The sequence below is a fragment of the Polypterus senegalus genome, chromosome 8, assembly GCF_016835505.1.
Source record: "Polypterus senegalus isolate Bchr_013 chromosome 8, ASM1683550v1, whole genome shotgun sequence".
Taxonomy (NCBI): domain Eukaryota; kingdom Metazoa; phylum Chordata; class Cladistia; order Polypteriformes; family Polypteridae; genus Polypterus; species Polypterus senegalus.
In genome coordinates this window covers 64,997,089-65,021,440 of record NC_053161.1, presented here as the reverse complement: position 1 = coordinate 65,021,440, position 24,352 = coordinate 64,997,089, and the positions used below count along the sequence as shown (strand labels likewise).

At 35.5% G+C, this 24,352-nt stretch overlaps 1 protein-coding gene across 1 annotated transcript in view; it reads right to left on the bottom strand.

The window, feature by feature from the left end:
- Positions 1 to 2,028: 2,028 nt before the first annotated feature.
- LOC120533990 (cadherin-related family member 3-like) overlaps positions 2,029 to 24,352 on the bottom strand; it is an 88,987-nt gene continuing 66,663 nt past the window's right edge. Inside the window, exons 11-20 of the mRNA XM_039761185.1 lie at positions 22,997 to 23,093; positions 22,825 to 22,923; positions 19,130 to 19,368; positions 14,759 to 14,930; positions 13,422 to 13,663; positions 11,138 to 11,325; positions 7,110 to 7,123; positions 6,978 to 7,006; positions 6,347 to 6,395; positions 2,029 to 3,466 (exon numbers count right to left, since the gene is read on the bottom strand). Coding sequence (XP_039617119.1) covers positions 3,111 to 3,466; positions 6,347 to 6,395; positions 6,978 to 7,006; positions 7,110 to 7,123; positions 11,138 to 11,325; positions 13,422 to 13,663; positions 14,759 to 14,930; positions 19,130 to 19,368; positions 22,825 to 22,923; positions 22,997 to 23,093 — 1,485 coding nt within the window. The 3' untranslated portion in view covers positions 2,029 to 3,110. The remainder of the gene's footprint in view (positions 3,467 to 6,346; positions 6,396 to 6,977; positions 7,007 to 7,109; positions 7,124 to 11,137; positions 11,326 to 13,421; positions 13,664 to 14,758; positions 14,931 to 19,129; positions 19,369 to 22,824; positions 22,924 to 22,996; positions 23,094 to 24,352) is intronic.

The window sequence follows — 24,352 nt, the reverse complement described above, 5'->3', positions numbered from 1 at the left end:
CACATCACAGTATTTTTTTAATGTGACATACGGCATATTTTCCACATAAACACATGCCAGAAACACTCCATTGTGCGCATTACAGTGTTTTCCGCACAGGAAAATCCGACTGCACAAGAAGCTGCGCCACACAATTGGTCAGCAACTGCCTTTCTCCAGTTTCTTGGTTCCTACAGAAGAGGCTGAGGATAGGCTCGATCTAAAAGCTGTAGAGGTTGGAGTTTCTCTTCTGTCTCCGAGGCATCTTTAGGATTACAATTGGAATCAGCAAGGTTGTCATCATGACTGACAAGGTAGGAATCATACTACCAGAACACTTCTACATGTGACAGGGACACACATGCAGAATAAAGTCATGTACATGCTTCCAGTGAGATCCTTAATCTCTTTTATCCTGTGTCAATATAATGAACTTTGATGGAAATAAAATGCAATTTAAAAAGCAAACAACATTGAATTTCAATGCAAACTGAGTTTTGTACAAATAATTTTGATGATCTGTTATGAAGAATTCTTCTATAATCATTTGAATGGTTTGAAAAATCATTTTCATTGGAGCATCTGATCTTTTATATTCCATACTGCAGCTCTGAGGACCAAAGATTTTAAGTACTGTATTGTAATATTTTTAAGCACAAAGGAATGAGTTGAGCTCTGATCTTGACGTCAGATACAAAAGCAAGTTTGGCAACAGAAAGCTGAATGAGTGCCAATGACCCAAAACTGTTCTACCCCAAGTTTGGTGTTTTTAAGTTATTTCTTCACAAACATGATATTTATACTTTTGCCATGCAAAATTGTGTTCTAGAGTTAAGTGCTTTCTATAAATTTTAAAAAATACATTGCCCGCTATACCACTTTACAATGAAGGGTTTATGGGGCACAGAGGAAAAACTTAGAAAAACTTAAACACTTACCAAATACGTTTATTTTTCAAGGCAAGACAGTTGTCAAATATGACATCCAAGTTGTCAGACTACTTTACTACTCAATCAGAGGCTATGCCAGCTAAAATTGTAAATGTCCTGGAAATCGGCAAGAACAAAAGGTAATTTCCTACCTTAAAAATGGCCACACTGATTTTTGCTTTGAAAACTGGTACTTAAAAATAAGTTTGTCTTACTTCTCATTCTAAAGGATAAAAATCTCAATGTGATTCCAGATGACATTTTTTAGGGAAAAACGTCTGGTCCATAGTGTGATGACAAGAAATTAGATTAGAATAGTATTGCACAAAGCCCATCTTTACTGTAATTTGTTACTAGTGGTGCTGGTTTCATGGTGTAGGAAATGTTCTATAGATCTCATAAATCTCTTAATGGCAAATGAGGGTCATGTGAATGCCACAAAGCACCTAAACATTCTTGCTAACCATGTGCATCCCTTTATAGCCAAACTCTACACGTATCCAGCAGAATAATATGCCATGTCACCAAGCATCCAACATCTCGAGCTGGTCCCATAACTGTAACAGTGACTTCAGTTTGCTGCAATGGCCTGCACAGTCTCCAAACTCAAGCCAACACAGCACCTTTGGATTAAGTAGAAGTGGAAGTCCACAGTACTGTATATGTGCATCAAGTCAGCATGGGCCACAATACTTCACAAAGGTTTTGTGTGCCACTTCAAAAAATTCAGGCTGCTGTCGAGGCTAAAAGATGTTCTACTTGCCATTAGATACAAACCCCAAAAAAGAAAGAAAAACACCGAAAGTCTTTCTTTTGTCCTTTTGTCTGTTAAATAAAGGTTCAAGTTTATAATTACTAAATTACAGATTTCAGTTTTTATTGCATTTTAGAAAATATCCCAGCATTTTTGGAAATGGGGTTTGTAGATGTACCTAATAAAGTGGCCATTAAGTTTGTGTCAATATATATTGGTTTGCAAAGTTTGCCTTTCTTTAATAAACGTTTAAGCTAAAGAGGAAAGAACAAATGGCTGAGATAACTGTAAATAAATCCAGAAATAACAAAATGTGCTTTAAGAACCTTTAGAAAACTGATTCACAATTGAGAAAATTTGCTCAGAAATTTACAAGCTTTTATTTAAATTTCAGAACAAAAAACGCTTTCATTCCATGTTACAAATTTGCTTGCTTTACACAGACAAGTTTAACCTAAGTAAGGATTAATCAGAACAGTATTTCATTCCTATTGTATTATAAAATAAATTGTCTCTTATGAAAGCATTTCAGCTATATTGGTTTATGCAGTAAATTAAGAGAAAAGTGGACCATACAAAGGAAAACTAAAGAAACAACAGCAGTTCGTAACCCTTTTCCCTGCTAGGTTTTGGTGGGCACATCTTGTTAATTCTCCCTTCAGTATGACCACATCTTTTCTGCTCTGGCAGTGTACAGTGCCACTCGTAGGCATTTCCATTTAAATACTCAGATGTGGAGAGCAATTCCACAGTAGTTCAGGTGTATTTTACATTTTTCAAAAGATTTTCCCATACTCTTAGACTCTGTGTCAGTCCCCAGGCTAAGAACTGCTGCCCTCTTACCGTAAATACATTATGGACAAGAAGTGTTTATTTCAACATTTAAAAAAGCTTTCAAAAGAAGCATGTTAACAATCACAATGATTTTAAAAAGGTTCATAAAATTGCATTTTAATCATATGATATAAATGCAGATTCCATTTCTCTGCCTGAAAAACATTTAATACTAAGAATGTAAGAAATCTGACAAACAAGTGGAGAGCAATCAATCCATTAAACTTGTTTGGCTATCTGAAAGCTCAGCTGTGCCAAATACTAAAATATCCATGGTAATACATTTTAGCAAAAGCGTATAAGGCACTATAAAGTTAGGAGTTAAAATATATTAAGTAAAGAATTACTGATAATACTTTTCATCAGAATAGTTGGGGAGATTTATTTAACAGGCTACTATCCATTTATGATAGAGCTGTCACTGGATGTGCATGAAATTAGTCAATGGTGTCTGTCTATAGACATGTTGACTCACATTTGCTGCCAATCTTGACTTTATCCACACTGCGGACTTTATGAGTTTAGCTTTAGTGCATCAGTCTAGTTAATTACTTCTTTTTTTTTCTGTCTATTACCCCTCTGAAGGACTAAAACACAAACAGATTCAGCTATTTTTATACTTCTGACATTTCAGGATCTTTCTGACCTGAGTAAAGCTCGACATTTTTCTCTTTTTTAGATGCTTGTGATGAAGTTCTTTCCTGGGGTACCTCCTCTGGTTTCTGCAGAAGGTTCTGGCTTCCAGGATGCACAGTGTTCTTGTCATCTCCGTTTTTACTTCCCTTACTCTCTGGTCTTTTAGAGTTGCCGGTTCCTGTTCTCTCCTTACCCAGATTTGCAGTAGGAGGAACTGCTGGGATGACAAGCACGCTGCTCTCAGGCTGAACTGGCTGAGGTTCTTTCAGCACCTGAGTTTCTTTCCACCTGCGAGCTCCAGATTTTGTATTATATTCATAAATCTTTCCTGTGACTGAAGACACAAAACACACAAGGAAGCAGACACTTATTAGGGAAACTTTTGGGTTATTCTTCACTGTTTATATGTTGTTAGTGCCACAGTGTGTTTCTCTGAATAATTTAAGGCAATTATTTTATCTTAAAATCTTGATCAATAATTTAAAGGATGTCTTCTGTCTTTTATCAAGTTGCTTTTTTCTGTGTTTAGCACAAAGCTAAAACTATTAAGACATAATGCAGCTAAAAATATTAGAACATAATGCAGCCAATTTTAACTTAATTTTCAGATTAGCACTTTTCATTCCTGTATTTAGAACCAGCAGCAGCAACAGTTAGCATACACTGTGCAGTACAACTGACTTCCCTTCATCACAATAGAACTTGCATGGCTTCAGATTTTCAGTGGTTTGATTACATTTGTGCCTAGTGTCCCTACTGATGTCACACAGTAAGTAGAATGTTGGCAATTATTGTACATAACTGAAATTAAAGGCAACAAAGGATGTCCCTGTAGTTCTTATGAATGAACGTGAGCATTTAATCTGAAATAACAACACCCCTAAGGGGACGTGCACACAGTCCAGCTGCATTTGCTATTATCAAGCCTCATCTTACACTCAACAGTACCTTTAAATTACAGACACCCGCACCACAGCATGCTGCATTCATACAGTTTAATAGTTACACCTGAAATCACATAGTGGGCACTTTATTATGTTCCCTAAACTCACAGCAAGGTGTCTTCCCATTTGTCCTAATATCAGCCTATTTATTAGAGGTTGATGTATATTGGTATATATATATCTATCTAGACTAATAAAAGGCAAAGCCCTCACTGACTGACTCACTCACTGACTCACTCACTCACTGACTCATCACTAATTCTCCAACTTCCCATGTAGGTAGAAAGCTGAAATTTGGCAGGCTTATTCCTTACAGCTTACTTACAAAAGTTAAGCAGGTTTCATTTCGAAATTCTACGCGTAACAGTCATAACTGAATCCTACTTACATACATATATATGGCCAAAGCCTGCAGCTCGGTCGCCATGTGAGTCGGTTGCGTCACCCATCACCACGCCTCCCACATAGTTGGCTGCCTGCCTATATTGCGTCCCCCATACCCACGCCTCCCACGTAATTGAATGCCTGCCCATATAAGGCCATCCGTCAGCAGCAATCCACAAGGCGTTTGTCATGGCTAAGACGAATACGATTTTTACAAGAAAAAAATTTTAGTTGCAAGGTATAAACTAGACTTTTGATCACTTTGTAACGGAGTTAAAATTGCTGGAGAAGGACTGTGTTTATGCAAACGAAGATGAGATGGTCAGGGATAGAATAATGTTTGGCACAAACTCAGCAAAAGTGCGAGAGAAACGTTTAAGTGCCGGGTCTGAGCTAACATTAAATAAAGCTGTGGACATTGCAAGATCGCACGAGATAGCAAACCTTCGATGCATGTACTCCGAGCGGCTCACGTGAACTGACTGTCAACGCAGTACGCAGACAATAAGCAAAAGCTCCAAAGAGCACTGAGTAAAACACACATTACACAATTGAGAAAGGCAGCAAAAGAATATGAAATGAGTGACGCATACAAGCATATTCAGAAGTGCAGCTACTGCGGAAACAAAGCACACGGTGGAAAAAGTCAATGTCCAGCTAAAGGAAAACAGTGTGCAAATGAAGATGAGATGGTCAGGGATAGACTAGTGTTTGGCACAAACTCAGCAAAAGTGCGAGAGAAACTTTTAAGTGCCGGGTCTGAGCTAACATTAAATAAAGCCGTGGACATCGCCAGATCGCATGAGATAGCACAAGCACAGCTGAGAAACTTCGATGCATGTACTCCGAGCGGCTCACGTGAACTGACTGTGAACGCAGTATGCAGACAACAAGCAAGAGCTCCAAAGAGCACTGAACAAAAAACGTATTACACAATTGAGAAGGCAGCAAAAGAATATGAAGCGAGTGACGCATACAAGCATATTCATTAGTGCAGCTACTGCGGAAACAAAGCACACGGTGGAAAAAGTCAATGTCCAGCTAAAGGAAGACAGTGTAAAAAATGTGGTATATTGAACCACTTTGCTAAAGTTTGCAGGACTGGGAAAGGTAAACCCGTGCATGCAGTGTGTGATGTCTCAGATAAAGAGGAAGACGAGCTGTTTATTGATGCAGTAAGAAAGGAACAACCCTCTGAATCTGAACAAGCACTTGTAGACATATCAATAGGAAAGCAAGGTGTAAAGCTTAAGTTTAAATTAAGTTCATAGACACGCTGCCGCTAAATATTCGCAGGCAAATCCACAACTTAATACCGTGAATGCCTGTTAAACATCTTAGATTCACGAGTGTGGGTAGTGCACACTTCGATGAATGAAACCTGTTTTCTTTACAACGGTTGACAAACACGGAATGTAACTTCTTTAACACACTACTTCTCAGCTGCGAATCGCAGGTATTTTGCTAGTTTTGCATGTTCTCCCCATGTTCCTCCGGGTGCTCCGGTTTACTCCCACAGTCCAAAGACAAGCAGGTTAGGTGCATTGGCAGTCCTAAATTGTCCCTAGTGTATGCTTGGTGTGTGTGTGTGCCCTGCGGTAGGTTGACGTCCTGCCCAGGGTTTTTTTCCTGCCTTGTGCCCTGTGTTGGCTGGGATTGGCTCCAGCACACCCCTGTGACCCTGTAGTTAGGATAATGGATGAATGGTTATATTTTACTGAATGGCTGACTATACAATTTCATAGTCTAAGCTATGTCATGGTGTACAGTTTCAGGATAAATCAATTTAGTTACTACTTACATGGGATTTAAATGATACGTTATTGCTGTTAAGTATACATAATTCTGTAGCCATACACAAATGCATGAAATTAAAATTTTCATACCTGGATCAACAGCTTCTCCATCAAAGACAGTGTTGATCTTAGTCAGTTCCTAATGTAAAACACACACACACTATTATAGTTTATTAGAGTACAGGAAAGATACAGAAAAGAGACATGATGCATCAGATTGAATACAGCAGTCATCACAAATGATCAGAACAGCTTAGACCTTTTCAATCTGTCTACAAAAATCTGTTCACTTGGCAAGAGTGTATAGTATAACATTTAAGTCAAATTGCAGCTTCAGGCAAAAAGACCATTAACATGGTAGCTATGCTTGTGTAATTTAATGTTTGTAAAGATTCTGCTAGGTTTTTTGGAGTTGATATTTGTGATGTGTAAGATACAACTTAGGCTTATTTGGTATTATTATATGAAGCCAGACTATATAAAAATGAGAAAAAGTATATGCAAACAAAGAACATATGCATCTATCTCTGGACACTGAGTGCTAAAAGGACCGGATTTATTACATTGTGCATCTTCAGTGCCTGCAGTTATAACAGGCAAACAAATCAAAGCAGACTTTGAAAATGTATAAACAATCATAAAACGATATGCAAAAATCCAAATGCATATGAAAAATCTGTTTCCATTACCAATTGCAATTATACATTTACGAATTACTTACCATTACAACTTCCTTTTTAATGCCATCATCTAAAACATGCACAAAGAAAAATGGCAAAGATTTAAAATGTCATAAAGCTGATGAAAGTTTAGTGTTTTTTGAAGACTGCAAGTTTGAAATAATCTTTCTTACCTGATGGAGGAATTCTGCAGAAAGAAAAATATATATATACATATTATTAAATAGAAGAAAGCTTTATATACATGTAATTATTACATTTACATAGAAAAATGAAACACTGTCATACTTGTCTTCATTATTCTTAATTGACGAAAGTACTGTGCATACACTGAGCATAAGATATTTTTGGCATAATAAAAAATACACTTGATAAAATATTTCTTTTTCAAATGAAAGAATCTGACATTGCCCTACAGAAATTCTTATTACACACCCTTTATTAGGTTTCCATTTCATTTGAACACTAATTAATTATGTTATCAACCCAGAGTTTAATTCATTATACTTACTAAGTAGTTACCTTTCACATTCAAATGCAGAAGGCTTTAGCAATTTATATGACACACTACTTTTGTTTTAAAAAAATGCTCTCTAAACTACTTGGTTTCTTATCATCCCATTAGATGAATATTCTGAGCATTCAACAATCTAAACCAAAGTATTTAGAATAGTACCTGTGAGCAATAAGAAGCTTTGAATGCTGTGAAACATAATTTATGTAATGCAAAAGTGCAAATAAGTGCCATTTTGGAGACAGTTTTTAAAAATCTAGTAAATAAAATACACATTTCTGCTTTTCCAGGATATTTTCTTAAATATACATACTTTCAAAAATGGTTACAATTTTAGCTGTGTTATAATTACTACAAAAACTACATAACATACTGTACTAATCAGAATTTAACTGCTGTTAATTGTTCTGTAAATGCTTACTCATTCGTATTTTTCAGTACTGATGTTAACCATTAAATAAGTAAAGGACGTCTGAAATGTACTAATAGCCTAAGCAGGTGCCCACTACTTTGTGTCACATTACTGTTATGTTTAACAATTTTATTATAAAAATATACAGCTTGTTTACACACTCAACCAGTCAAAGTCAGCAAATGGTAAATTTAATTATTTGAATATTCAATACTTGAAGCAGGCTTACAGGTTATCAAAGAGAAAAAAATTGTAGACAAAAGTTAAAGTTGTCAACTCTGGTGCCTCCTTTCCAAGCACATTTGGCTGCAGAAGCAGTGATGGGTCAAAAGGAGATGTAAATGGACATAAAGAAGCTGAACTGAGCAGAAACAACCAAGGCCTAACTAATGCATGGTATATTTGAATGTATTTTGTTTCTCTTGAACCTCACATGTAAAATGCATTTTATGTAGCTTAATATTCTGTTTCTAAACTATATACTACGTCACATTCACTCTGACACAAAATTTGCTCAGATACCAAAATTTGTTTGACTTGCTCTTACATTTTGTCCATCTGTATTCAAAAACTCAAGAATTTTTTTCTTAGCGATAGTAAAGCAGATATATTTTTTAGTAAATTCTCTATATATAAAATCCTAAGCCTAAAAGTGCAACGATTTTTTGCAATGATTTTATGTGACGTTTTTATGTCACATTTTTTGTCACGCTTTAAATCTGGCTTATTTTAAAATCTACACAGACACTCACCTAAAGGATTATTAGGAACACCATACTAATACGGTGTTTGACCCCCTTTCGCCTTCAGAACTGCCTTAATTGTACTTGGCATTGATTCAACAAGGTACTGAAAGCATTCTTTAGAAATGTTGGCCCATATTGATAGGATAGCATCTTGCAGTTGATGGAGATTTGTGGGATGCACATCCAGGGCACGAAGCTCCCGTTCCACCACATCCCAAAGATGCTCTATTGGGTTGAGATCTGGTGACTGTGGGGGCCATTTTAGTACAGTGAACTCATTGTCATGTTCAAGAAACCAATTTGAAATCATTCGAGCTTTGTGACATGGTGCATTATCCTGCTGGAAGTAGCCATCAGAGGATGGGTACATGGTGGTCATGAAGGGATGGACATGGTCAGAAACAATGCTCAGGTAGCCCGTGGCATTTAAACGATGCCCAATTGGCACTAAGGGGCCTAAAGTGTGCCAAGAAAACATCCCCCACACCATTACACCACCACCACCAGCCTGCACAGTGGTAACAAGGCATGATGGATCCATGTTCTCATTCTGTTTATGCCAAATTCTGACTCTACCATTTGAATGTCTCAACAGAAATCGAGACTCATCAGACCAGGCAACATTTTTCCAGTCTTCAACTGTCCAATTTTGGTGAGCTCGTGCAAATTGTATCCTCTTTTTCCTATTTGTAGTGGAGATGAGTGGTACCCGGTGGGGTCTTCTGCTGTTGTAGCCCATCTGCCTCAAGGTTGTGCGTGTTGTGGCTTCACAAATGCGTTGCTGCATACCTCGGCTGTAACGAGTGGTTATTTCAGTCAAAGTTGCTCTTCTATCAGCTTGAATCAGTCGGCCCATTCTCCTCTGACCTCTAGCATCAACAAGGCATTTTCGCCCACAGGACTACCGCATACTGGATGTTTTTCCCTTTTCACACCATTCTTTGTAAACCCTAGAAATGGTTGTGCGTGAAAATCCCAGTAACTGAGCAGATTGTGAAATACTCAGACCGCCCGTCTGGCACCAACAACCATGCCACGCTCAAAATTGCTTAAATCACCTTTCTTTCCCATTCTGACATTCAGTTTGGAGTTCAGGAGATTGTCTTGACCAGGACCACACCCCTAAATGCATTGAAGCAACTGTCATGTGATTGGTTGATTAGATAATTGCATTAATGAGAAATTGAACAGGTGTTCCTAATAATCCTTTAGGTGAGTGTATATGTTCAGAATTATATTATATGTATCAGAATTTATCGAACTTTAATGTGATGTGGTTAGATTTTCAGATTCTTATTCTGTTTTTAAATTATAAACAAAAATATCAAGAAGTCATGGTTTTTATTTTTGATCGAGTAAACTTTCTTTCACAGGCACAAACTATGAAAATAAATTATAAATTATCTATTCATAACACCAATGTTTGTATTTAGGTTAGCTGGAGGTCGATTTACGATGATCCATTGCATATCACTTTAGTTTTCACATGATTTTTCCTGTTATTTAAATGAGTCATTTTTTATAAAAAGTTTTTTTTAGGGCGGTACAATGGCGTTGCTGCCTCACAGTTAGGAGACCCGGGTTCGGTTCCCGGGTCCTCCCTGTGTGGAGTTTGCATGTTCTCCCCGTGTCTGCGTGGGTTTCCTCCGGGTGCTCCGGTTTCCTCCCACAGTCCAAAGACATGCAGGTTAGGTGGATTGGTGATTCTAAATTGGCCCTAGTGTGTGCTTGGTGTGTGGGTGATTGTGCCCTGTGGTGGACTGGCGCCCTGCCTGGGGTTTGTTTCCTGCCTTGCACCCTGTGTAGGCTAGGATTGACTCCTGCAGACCCCTGTGACCCTGTAGCTAGGATATAGCTTTGGATAATGGATGGATGGAAGTTTTTTTTTAATCTATAAGAATGTCAGTTAAAACAAATGGATCGTTTATTTAGTCTCTTATAAATGCTCATCGAGCATAGTGGGCCTCAGTTTAATGGGAATACTCCAATCGGTAAGAGAGTAAATATTTTATTCTCGTTTAATGATTTTTACTCCGTTAAATAATAATTCATTTTCTTTTACATATTTATAGAATTTCGTTACTTTGACTACAATAAATAATAATTTTTCTTTTCTACATTTACAGATTTTACTAATATTCTGCAACTGGGGGTTGGGCACCAAAGGCATCAGAGGGGCTTGCCCCCCTAGTAACATAAACATCTGTAAAAAGGGAATTTGAAATATACCGGTGGAGCTATTTAGAGAATATATAATTATTTCAAGTGCCAATAAACTAACAGCAAAGCTCTAAACACATTTAATTATTATTAATTTACAAGATTTCTGCATATCAGCAGAAAGCTACTGAAATAAAAATAACAGCAAACTGGCACAGTTTTAGGTAAATGCAGTATATTGAGCTTTATATATATTCCAAGACTGTTCAATATTAAATAGGATATGCTTGTTATTTACAATTTAAAAAAATGTAAAGAAAAAACATATTAATGTCAACTTTTAACTTAAATAGTTAAATTCATACTTACAGTGGCTCTTTATATTTCTCAGGTTTTGGTACACAACAATCCTTTTTGGAAAGATATTTAATGCAGTGATAGAACAAATATCCCAAAATTCCAAGCAGGATCATTGCACCCAGAGCTATGACAAATGGGATATACCAGCCAGATGAAGAATAGGAATTTTCTTTTTTAACAATATATGTAATACTTGGCTGAAAGTAAGGAGAAAAACAACTGAAAACCCATACACAAGGACATTTCAAAAAGAGAGAAAGAAGTGTTGAAGTTGTGTCTGTGCAATTAAATACTGTAATTACTGACAGAACAGAGCTGTGTTTAATTCCTGCTTTATGTGCTATTTACAGTGGTACTTTTGCCATAAACATTTTGGCGAGGCAATACTAGAATTTTCCTTTATATGTGCAGATTTCTGTAAAGTTAATTTACCTAAGTAATAATATCTGTCCCTCTTTTGCTGTTGACTATAAATCAGAAGTATCTTCCAGTTTCATTTCTTAAGGGAGCAAAACTGCATATTCAAACAATAGACATACACCAAGAACAGAAAAATAAAATAACAGAAGCTTATTGTGTAATTAATTCATACACAGAAAACAGAAAAAAAATAGTATCCTCAAAATAACACCAAATATAAGAATGACTGGGGTAACTAAATATTGAATCAATCAATACAAAAAAATAGAATTTTTGTTTGCTTATATTAAAACAATATTTAAATATTTAAAAATACATTAATGCAATAACCCTTACACTTTATTTATTGCTAAATCAGATTACATTATACTTTGGTAAAACCCATATAAAAAAAACATGAAACAAGTTTTCTTAGATATGTGTGAGAGGTCAACAGAGTAATCTATTTCAAATTACTAATTACTACTCAAGACAAATTCTTTACTCATGATTTCCTAAGAAAGTAATCACTTTGCAAATTACCCTACTTTTATGCTACTTCCTAAAACCATGCCAATATGTATTAATTGGAAAGTATGAGATTGACAAATAAAGGTCCTTTTGGTTTTTTAATAAGGAGGAAATATCACTGAGCATGAATTCAGCAATTAAAAAAGTGAACAACTTAATGTTCATACAAGTAATAAACTGTAATTGTGGAACCTGCCCCCATGGGAGCTGTTTCAGGAAATCAAAATGAAAAACAATGAATAAAAAAATGGAAAGGAGAACATGACTATCCCCACACTGCACAGAACAGCTCGCCACTTGTGGTTACTTTTCAAACCAATGCAAGTTATTGAATTTAATTGACCAAGGACCACATTTTATGAAAAACTTCTACTCCACCTAAGTACAGTATGTCTCATAAATTCATGTAACCTAAAGACATTTTGACAACACCACTGTATTCCTTGCTGAATATCACCCCATATGTGTGCAGCTTTCAGTTTCTTCAGGTTTATCTATACATCAAGTCAGTCTTCATTGGTCAATTCTAATTCCAGACCTGGGTCAAGCGATGGTTCCCTGTGCATTCTGGGTAAAGTTGGTTTAGTCTTAATTAAATTTGCGATGGAATCATGCTATGGAAGTCAGATTATGAATCACTCTTTATCTTGTAAAGTAGCACAAGGTTCCTAACACAATACAGGGTAAGTGTCAAGGAACTCTACTACATACAGCCACTCAACCATTGTTTGAAGAGGACTGAAGAAAAATAGGGCATAATTTATGTATTTATGAATATTACATAAGACAAAAATGAAAATATATATTTTAATATCATTACTGAACTTTTCCATATTCTCAGTTCTTAAACACATATTACACAAAATAAACTCTGGTCTCTCCTTGATAATGCTCCTTCTAGTCTCCCTCACATTTGAACTTTGTTTCATTTCAGACTCTCTTTGAGTAAAACTAGTTAGAGAAAATATATGCTCTCCTTCTTTGAAACTGAAATTCTCCATGTTCAGTTCAATCATTTTTTCCACCATAGCTTCCTTTGGCTAACTCATTGAAATATTGGGGCATCACTCTTTTCCTGCTTGACACTGAACTATCTACTGTACTTACCTTAGTATCTTTAAAATGTATTTTTTTCATTCCATCTGTGATCTGGGCACCTTAAATATCCTTTCTACTGTTTTTCATATGTAATGGGAATGTCCTCCAGTCTTGCTTTTGGTGTCATGTATCTACCTACTTACTTCCAAACTGTAAATTCTTCCTGTTCAAGTATTTACTTGACTCTGGAGTAATTTGTCATTTGAAGCACTTTCATTCTCATTAAGCAATACTTCCACATAACCTTGAGTAAGTTTATACTCACAGGAGTAGTAGTTGTTCTGGTGGTCAGACCTGGGATCACCACACTGACATATATTGTGACAGTTCCAATTCCTGGACACCCTGGTCTTGCATAAGGAGGATTGTCATCCGTTATATAGACTAGAAGTTTATAATTCCAGTCTTTGTCAACACCGCTGGCGTAATTAAATGGCTGTGATAAAATCAGTTCTGTGATATTTGAACCTTGTGTTGGTGAAAAGGTAAAGTGGTTGTTAATGTTACCTGTAAATGACAGAATTTGGATACTATAAGGAAGGTTTCATTTTTTCAAATACATTACTCAAGTGTGTCTACCAAACATCTAAAGATGCAGTACAATAACAAATGACAAATCATCCAGATGTATTAAAAACAGCATGACGAAATATAGCATCATAGTTTAAGGAATGGTACAATCAAAAATCAGCATTTCATAATTGTTTCCTCCCTGTAAATGCAAATGGTCAATAAAACTCTATCATTTTTAATCCCATTAATATATATATATATATATATATATATATATATATATATATATATATATATATATATATATATATATACATATAACATTTTGTATTTATAGCTTTGGAAAAGGTTATGTCATCCATTACAGTGAAATTACATTTTTGTTGGAAAAAATGTTTGAAATGAAAGAAGTTGGAAAAAAATATCTACAGAATGTTAAAAGGAGGTTTAAATAAAATTCTTAGTGATTTGTTAAAAATGGAAACTTGAAGACTTTGATAATCTATATTTTACTCTAAGACAAGATCATCATACCATTAAGGGTGATGCTTTCACATTTATAAAGTTCACCAAACTTCAGATGGTAGTAAAAAATTTTTGCTAAGTTAAGTTGCTGTCAAATATAAGATGGGATTTTACCAAAGGAAGATCAAATACTACGGTTAACACAAATGGTACCAGAGAAAGGCTAAAAAAATAATATCCTCACAGGGTCTACCTATGACATTATAGGCTCTGTGTGTCTTGTCTACTTATCGACTTTCTCAACACAAATGTTGTCTTCTCACCTTCCTTTCTCGATTCTGTTTAATGCTTGATCAAAAATTCTTACTCCAAGCTCCATTTCCATATGGGGTTAGTACTGACTTTTAAACTCAAGGCATATATATATCAATGTATTCTGTATTCAGATTTAGTTCATACAAATATAAATACATGAATATATTTATATAAATATATTGGTCTTTTTTGTTTCCAGTCTGCACACATACACACACACACACATGTAAAATATATAATTTACATAATAAATAACATGTAAAATGTATATGCATATATAAATATTTTAAATCCACAAAAGCATCCTACCTGAACTAATACTATACCGAAAGGCTTTAGGTGATGAATCAAGATCAGTACAGGTAAGTTTGAAGAACTGGATATTTGCTCCTGTCTTGAGGTCATATGGAATTATCAGTTCATAATTGTTTGGAGTGCACACTGGTGGTTCATCATTTTGTTCAATAATATTCACTGCTACCTGGAAAAATGCATTGCTTTAATATTGATATTTACTATATTGACAACTTCCAATGGAAACAAATATGACCAAGAGAAAACAGTGAAACTAAGTAATATTTATGGAAAAAATACACACACAATCAAAAATACAGATAATGTAACAGGAATGGTTGTTGAGAAATACCTGTAGCTTAGGGTCATGAAGAGCATATTGCACTAAATGGCTATTATGTTTTTAAATCCAGTTTTGTCAAAGTGGTGAAACAATGCACAGAAATGAGTAACAAAGACTAGATTTGACGAATAAGAGTTCAAGATAATAAGAGACAACTGCCAAAATCCATAAATTGGAGTCGCTGTTCCCTTTTTGTCTATACATGATGCACTTTTTATTTTTGACCATTTCTTAAACTCTACTTACCCCGAAATTGAAGAACACTAAAAAATGAGGTTAGGCAGAAAAATAAAATACGTTCCAGATGGTTGATTGAAATAATCACTTTTGTTCTATCTTAGGTTATGATTTTTTTTTACTGTATTTAATTTCAGTTTTCATTTAATCCCTGGAGGCTGCTAAAGGAGGTTTGCATTTCCACTGGTAATGCAATATGTTTTTCTCATTATTATACTATCGCTTTGCTTATGAAAGAAGCTGCTGTGCAATGTGATGTAACACCTTAGGTGTATTTTCAGTAAGTGTGCAGAGTTTACAGCACTCATTTAATTATTGTTTACTGCATGTTATAGCTGTGCATCTAGAACTCTGACAGTATTACACAGTCTGAGATAGTTATCCTCTCTGACACATCATCCTTTTTCTTTTCTCTTCATATATAAAGAAGTTGGAAAAAAATATCTACAGAATGTTAATTGGAGGTTTAAATAAAATTCTTAGTCATTTGTTAAAAATGGAAACTTGAAGACTTTGATAATCTATATTTTACTCTAAGACAAGATCATCATACCGTTAAGGGTGATGCTTTCACATTTATAAAGTTCAGCAAACTTCAGATGGTAGTAAAAATTTTTTGCTAAGTTAAGTTGCTGTCAAATATAAGATGGAGCCGGGGCACTTTCTCGGCTGGGATGCCTCCACGTTGGTGTGGAGCGTTATCTCCCCCGGGATGCTAGATGGCAACCCCCCTGGGTTGCAGCGGTGCCTCAGAATCTTGCAGGGCTTCCTGGGAGTTAGAGTGTGGTGAAGCCCTGTTGGGATCCGCAGGCACCGCCAGGAGCTGCTGAGCCCTTATGGGCAGATCTTCCACCATACCCAAAAGTAATCAAGCACATGGAGCACTTCCGAGTCCATTATAAAAGGAGTCAGCATCCACTTCTTGGGGAGCCAGAGTCGCAAAGTAAAAGCGACAAAGCTTGGCCAGAGTAGTGGACAGGAGAAAAGATAAAGAGAAGGAAAAGACTTGTGGAATTGTGCTGTGCTTGTGCTTGAACTGTGTTATACTTGTGGGGAACGGGGAAGGCGTTTCCCACAAGAGAAAAAAGAAAAAATAAACCTTGTGTGCCTTCAGAATCAAGTACATCACCAAAATATTAGTTGTATGTATGTTTACCAATTGCTGAAATAATATCAGTTTTGTATAAAGTTTTTCAGGGATAAACAAATATATATCATGCATATCATCACCTCAGGGTTTGGTTCCTATTTTGCACCATGTTTATGTTTCCAGGATAGGCTCAACCTTTGAATTTGATAACACAGAAAATGTAAGAATGGATTTTCAAATGCTTGTTTCCAAATGTAAACTTACTCCATTTGGCAAGCACAGTTTACAAAGAAATATAACATAAATGGCTCTCTTTCTCTGATTCTAGTAGATGTGAGTGGACAAAGATAAACAAGAAATCTGACTCAGACAAAGCTTACATTTTAGGCATTAAATTTATCATTGAGTCAGCATCTAGATAGATAGATAGATAGATAGATAGATAGATAGATAGATAGATAGATAGATAGATAGATAGATAGATAGTACTTTATTATGCAGTATTTTATATCTATAAATTGTAATGGTGAACACACATGGGCTGGTGTCCCTGCCGGAATTGGCCCTTAACTGGCCGGGAGGCCAAAACAATGGAGAGATCGGGGAAGGGTCCATATCAAGTCTGTATGCTCCCCCACCCTGCTAGATGGCAACATCCCTGGGCTTCAGTACCCATTTGGACGTCTGATGGGAATGCTGGGAACTGTAGTCCATTGGGACAGCATTGCTAGAATCTGTGGGTGCCACCAGAGAGTCCTGCAGAGAGTTACACTTCCTACTTTCTGGGACTTTCATTTGAGTAGGAAGTACTCCCAACAGGCAATGCACTGGCACCAGAAGTACTCCCTGGTTTTCAATAAAAGGAATCACACTGCCTTGTCAATGTGGGTCAGAACCAGGAGAGGAGACAGGCAACATGTGTCTAGGAGGAGCAGCAGAGAGAAGAAAGAAGAACAGATGCTATACTTGCTGTAAAAAGGTTTTATTTTTTAAATAACAATTTTGAACCTGGGACTTATCTGTGCAATTGTGTCTGGAGACTGGGGCTCTGTGCTGCATCCTGTTGATCACTATATATACAGTATACTGTACATATTAATATATGTTTTAGATTCAGCTAAATACTTTTATGCATTTAAAAATAAAGCATAATATACTGCATTATTTTTAAATAGTTTACCATATTTAGACTTTTCCAAATGTTTTTAATTTTGCCTTTCATTTATTGTTTTAAATATCTTTTTCTGTGTTTTACCTACATTTTTATGTTTTGACTTTCCTTCCCTTTTTTTTTTAGCAATCAAAACCCAAAAGGAACACAAGTGATACAAAGCTTTCAGATCAAACACAAACACTTTACTACTACCATGAAAAGCTTTTTTTGTTATCTGGTATCCAGAATCCTGGACAACTAGGATTCACAGCATATTCTGTCATGTGCCATTCTCTTGTCACAAGGTAGCAATGCTGGTAGTAACCCTACACAAATAATACCAACTATGGCAACACCCTTGGGAAAACAAAATGGCATTGCATAATGACATGAAATAATTTTACAACCTTCAAAACAACCTTAAATCAATAAACTAAGTACAGAAGTGAACTCTGCGTAGTCCAAAACCCTGGAGGGAAAGAAAAAACCAAAAAAAATCTGAGAAAAACTTTTGAAAAGTTACAATTTAATTTCCAAGAATTACAGTACAAATTAATTTTCATCATCATTACTAATGATAATGCTGGATTGCTATTACTCCTTAAAGAGTCATGTAGAGTAATGCTTATTTTAGTATGTGGCTCTTTTTAACTTGTTTCACTTATAACTAGTTTAGTCTCTAAATTACGGAATCAAACTCTGAATTCATAATGCAACTACTGACAATATCATCAATATCCTCAACATAATCTATACCTATAATAACTAAAAAAAAATTGACACCAATTGACACCAACAAGCATAAGAAATGTAGACAGCTGAGTTAATGGAGCTCATTTACAGTGAACAACCATGAGAAATATAAAAATACGCTTAAACTGTTTTCACAAAGATATCTATAAAGGGAGAGAGGAGTGTGACATGCTGAAAACACATACAAATCTATTAAATGAAGTAAAATTGCAGGCTGTGTTGCTTCACAAACTTTAACTTTGTACCTACATAAAAATGCTGTCTTGTCATCCTCAGCTGATCAGATACAAAATGAAAGAGAACGAGCTGGTACATCCATTTATTGAATCAGGAATGTCTACCAGATTTTGTAAATTACTTGCCTTCACAAGTTACTCTAAAACACTTGATCTAAGGTTTCAAATGCCTAGTGCTACCAGATGGACCCTGCTACAATACAGGGGAGACATTTTATAAAATGTTTAGAAGATGACTCTCTGTTTGCTGGAGCAAACACCTTTTATGGAAATATCAGAATGTTTCTGCAATTTACACGCAGGTTCAGCATATATTTTTTAATATTCATCAAAATGAGCCTTTTGTATAGAAAAGAAAGAAAACAAAAATAAAAACTAACTGAGGTAATCATCAATAATATGAAAAATAAAAATAAAAGAATAGGTGAAAATAATATAGAAATATAAAATATAAAATAATCTTATGTCAGTAATAAAGAAGACAATGAAGTGTAAAAGGAAAAAAAAAAGTATTACGTTCTAAGTTTGCCCATCTATTTCCCACCTTTGCTTTACATAAGCACACAGTACTTACAGTCGTAGTTCCTGTTAAAGGATTTATAGGATCACCATCTACGGCAATTACAGTCAGAACATAAACTGGAGTAATTTCATAGTTTGGTCTTGCCACAAGTCTTATTTCACCTGTTGAAGGGTTTATCCAGAATATATTGCTATAATCAAAGGTGCTTCCTCCAGACTCAATTGAGTATGTTATACCAGTATTTGGAATATCCTTGTCAGTTGCAGTCACTAGTGTAACAGATGCACCCTCTACAGAAAAACAAGATTAAATAACACAGTTTATTGTTAGCTTAAACTGGAATAATATACAAAATATGGTATTAACATTAAAATACTACTATATTAAAATACTGCTATATTAAATTCAAAAAAATGATGTTGTATACTGTGTAGAAATTGTAGTTTTTATTTTATATAAAGAAAGTAATTTTCAAGGACAATGAGGACCATTCAATAATTGGGAAGGTTAGTAACAAGTAAGAATAAATAAATACATTAGTCTTTCAAAAAAGATGTTAATAATTGTTCAGACTGAAGCATGTCATTATTGGAACAATACATTTTCAGTGTATGCAATTATAGTACAGTACAATAAATGACAATGATAATAACTACAAAGTTGCAGCCACTTTAAAAATAGCCATACAGCTTGACAACCCTTTAATAATATTATTATGACAACAATATTACAACGTAAGAAGAAGCAAAATTAAAGACCTTTACTCCTTTTCTTACAATGGGTCCTCCATTTTTAATCTAGCGAGAAAGTGGCTAGATAAGTATACAGTGTATATCGAATGACCTCTCTATTAGGTATAACTTTTCCCAAGTTAGTCCTACCTCAGTTGGCAGAGCATCAACACAACAATATATCAAAACTTGTAGTATGGAAATGCTGGCTCATGTACTTGTCATGTCATGTCTGTGCTACAGTTGTTGCGAAGTAGTTGTTGGTGGATCTCTATGAAGACTAGCACCCAGAAAGGTGGCTACACTGAGCTGAATGTATATTTATGTGCAGATATTTTTTATTTCTGTGCTTGCTTTCCTTTGTTGTGTTGCTTTCTTTCAATTTTCAGAGTAATAAGAAAATCCTTGGGTACTGTTGGTTTGACTTTGTGTCAAATGAGCAGTTGCTCATGGAGTCCTGAATGAGGCACATTACCTGCATTGTGAGGGAGCTTCAGTTATGGCACTACGGCCATGTGGCGCGTTTCTCCGAGGGTGATCAAGCTCATAAGATCCTCATTGTTGGGGACCTGAGTGGCTGGACCAGGCCAAGGGGTCGCCCACGTAACACCTGGCTGCAGCAGATAGAGGCTAATTTCCGGAGGGTGGGACTGGACTACGTGTCTGCCTGGGTGGTTGCCAACCAGGAACCCGAGCTGATTCGTCGTGTAGTGGGTGCAGCAACGCACTGTACCAGTGCATGCTCCCCAACTTGACTTGACTTGACTTACTCTCAAGCATCACCCATATGTCATGCCCGTCTTCCTGTGCTGCCACTACAAGTACAGTATGTTTTCCTTTCTTTTTCTCTCTCTTTCTCTCCCCTGACCCTGTCTTGCACCACTTTTCACCATCTGCAATTCCTCTATATATTCTGCCATCTTCAGCAATCAATGATTACACCAAAAACAAATCACCTTTAACCTTCATGCTTGTATTTGGAAAATGACAGAAACAAGGCTATCAGCATTGTTCTAGTTAATAGTATTAGAAAAATGTAAACATTCCATTTTAATTTAAACTGTATTGATTGCAACATATTGGGTGGCAGCATCCATCTAGTATGTCTGGAGTTTGGATACTCAGGTTTCATGGGAGTTGTATTTCTGAAGGGTAGCCCTGTTGAGATCCTTGGGTGCCACTGGAGAGAGATGCTAGGGACAGGCTCCCCTATTTTCAAGAGGTTCTGCCTGACCCAGAAGTGATTTTTGGAGGCAATATTATTGCATTGGAAGTACTCCCGGGTCCGGCTTAAAAGAAGCTCCCCTGCCTTAGTAAAGTGAGTCAGAATTGGGAGTAAAATTGGGTGAAGCTCATCTGGACTGGAGGGAGAGGAAGAGAAAAGAGAAGGAAGAAGTAAGAATAAAGAAAGAAAAGAAAAAAATGTAAATTTGCTTGTTTAAAGAAAAACTCTGGTGAAAAAGGATTATTTAAACCCAGTACTGTTTTCCAGAGTACAGTATGTGTGTTTAGGACTCTGAGTCGTCCACTGTAAACCATATGACAAAGACACAAACATTCTAATTTAATTTGGTTATTTTTTTTAAATATTACAAAAAAATAAAAACTGCAGTTGATTCATATGGTTTATTTGTATTTTGCTTGTCTGTTCAGTATTACTGCTTTACATATTAAGTAATATATATGTAATTATTCAAAGAAGTCTTAGTTTAAAGTGCCTAAGAGTTTTAGAAATCTGGTGACAAAATTTAGTAAAACTATAAAGGAAGTTATTTATGAAGCTTATAACTCTTCCATTAATTTGGTGATTTTCTTTCACTGTTTCTTTCTACTGTCTAATATTCTTTATTAGTTTTAATTATAGAAAAGGAGGAAGTAAAGATCTGTATTTTGCCTTTTGGCATACAGAGCTGTGTCATTTGTAAGTAATTTCTTCTCTTTACTACGCACAAATTGTGTACATTAAATAGCAATTTTCTTTTTTTACTACTTTTTTTGTTAAAACTATTGAGCTATGTAATTTAAATTAATTGGCTTCCCTTTAACAAACTCTCAAACAATGAAGTAAAAACACTGCACAGTATTAAAAGATTACTTTGACTTTAAAAAAATAACTGTACAGAATACTCTATTCTTCTTTCTGAAATGTTCCCAATCTAACTACACAAGCATTTAATCATTTATTCAAAATTTATTGTCATTGGCACAATTCAGATCAGAGGCAGCCTTAGGGGTGTGCGGGGCCTAGAGGCTGACCAACCTCATGTGGGGCCAGTTACGTGAAACGCTGTTGCCGGTATGTGTAGACTGTGTAAACCTGCGCGTGAATATTAATAAAAATAAAAATGTTAACATACACTGGATATTCAGCTAAATTTTTGCAAGATAACACACAGATTTTATCAAAATATAGCTATATAATCTATTAAAAACTGTGCAATTCATGACAATACCACGAAATGCAATGCGGTGTCATGCGGAAATTAGCAGGGCCTCTTCTAGAAAAGCCCCCAACTTGCAAGTATACTCTGAGTCTCGATATGCAGGTCACGTTAATGTCATGTCAGCCGGTGGTTATTACTGATACATGTCTTTGTGCATTAATATTCAGACTATGGAATGTTTTCAAAGATGTATATGTATGGAATTTGACCTTGAAGAGGGGTTTTAAAAGGGGTCCTCTTAGAAGCATCTCAAATATATATACACTGGAGAATATAACTAGACAAATCTGTTCGAACGGGACATGCGGACCTCAAAAGTGGGGCCCCCTTAGGTGCGGGGCCTAGGGTGGTTGCCCCACTTGCCACCCCCAAAATCTGCTATTGATTCAGATAAAGCTTCATGTTATAAAAAACAAGCTTTAAATTTGTATTATACTTTGTGTAATCTTAGGAGCTTCAATGTGCACAATAATACCTTATAAAAGTTTATTAAGCTGAATGGTTCTCATTCCAAGTTGCTTGCATTTTTTTGCTTACAGATTAACTAAACATACAAGTATCTAATACTTACGATTTGTACACTCTGAAACATTACACACGTAAGAACTTCGGTTGAATTGAGGCGCATACTCATTAACTGGAATAACTGTAACATAAATATATGCAAAATCTGTAAAAGAAAATAAAATGTTATTTTTTTTAAATACAAGTAATGAGCAAATGGAAGTGATACAATAGCTTACCTTGAAAATATGGATATGCCACATCTTGGGCAGTCACACTTAGTGAGTTTTCATAATATAACAACTTAGTGGTTTCCATATCAAGACTTCCATTTAGCTGTTAAAATATGAAACAGTTTTGTGATACAAAATGAAAAGTAGTTAGTGAGGCTAATATTCATCTGATAGCTCTAAGACAGATTTATACACAGGAATCAAAGCATTACAGAGTGCTTTCAGCCTTGACTTTATAAACAGTTTGGATAGCTATAGATCCATTAACTGCTTTGAAGCTGACTTTTTAAAATTTAAATTATTATCTTGAGATGAAAGTCTGGCATTTACTGTACATGTATCCACTGGTTTAGCGATTTTTGCACATTTTTTGGACACCGTTGTTGAACATAAAAAAGCTCTAGCCTAAAGAAGCATTAGTCTTTAATGGTTACATTCACACTATCCTCTGTTCTGTTTTTTACCTACAGTAGTATCTAATTTTTTTTTTGAAGCTCAAATTAATTTTGTAGCTAGTACTCTGAAATGAGTACAGAACAAAGTTCAATGTTACATATACCCTGCTGTTTTTTCTAAGACTCTGTGAAATGCCTTGAGCATGGGAAAGGTGCTATATAAATAAAATGTATTATTATTATTATTACAGACAGATGCTGATTGCTGCACTACTTCACAATGCTTTAAGTGCAGGATGTCTGCAAATTCCAAAGCATATGATGGTAAGAAATAAAAACAGGGAATGAAGGATCTTAGCTGTTAGCTTGGGCACATTCATCACTTCGGGTGTTTTCCACATAGAATCAACTGGTACAAAGGATAGGAGATAGGGCAATTAAAAATGGGATACAAAACAGATGTTATGAGAGTAGGGTAGATTCAATCTGAAAAGTTTTGATTCCATTTCATTTTTTGATATTCACACTTTTCTAAAATCATCATTCTGGATGACATAGGAGTAAAAAAATGGAACTGAGCGCTCAGCAGTGTGAATGTAGCCTATTTTGTTTTAAAACTTGAACACAATGTTGTGTGCACCATGCTACAATTAGACTTGGGCTCCAGTAGTTTAACAATGGTGCAGTTGCTATTAACAACATGGCTGCTTTACTGAAAAGGAACAATAAACTGAAACAACCAGAATGACAATAATAATTCTATAAATTAAATACACCAAATTGGGACACATTTAAACTTGATCATAACTATTAATCATAAAAATAAATGCAATAAAAATACATAAAAACCCTAAACACTGCAAACCTAGACCTGTACTTCAGGGATTCTAAGAAAGCCTTGATGACTTTCTGCATTTAACACTTTTTTTCCATCAGTCCCTGAAAAATTCTAAATGGGTATATTTGT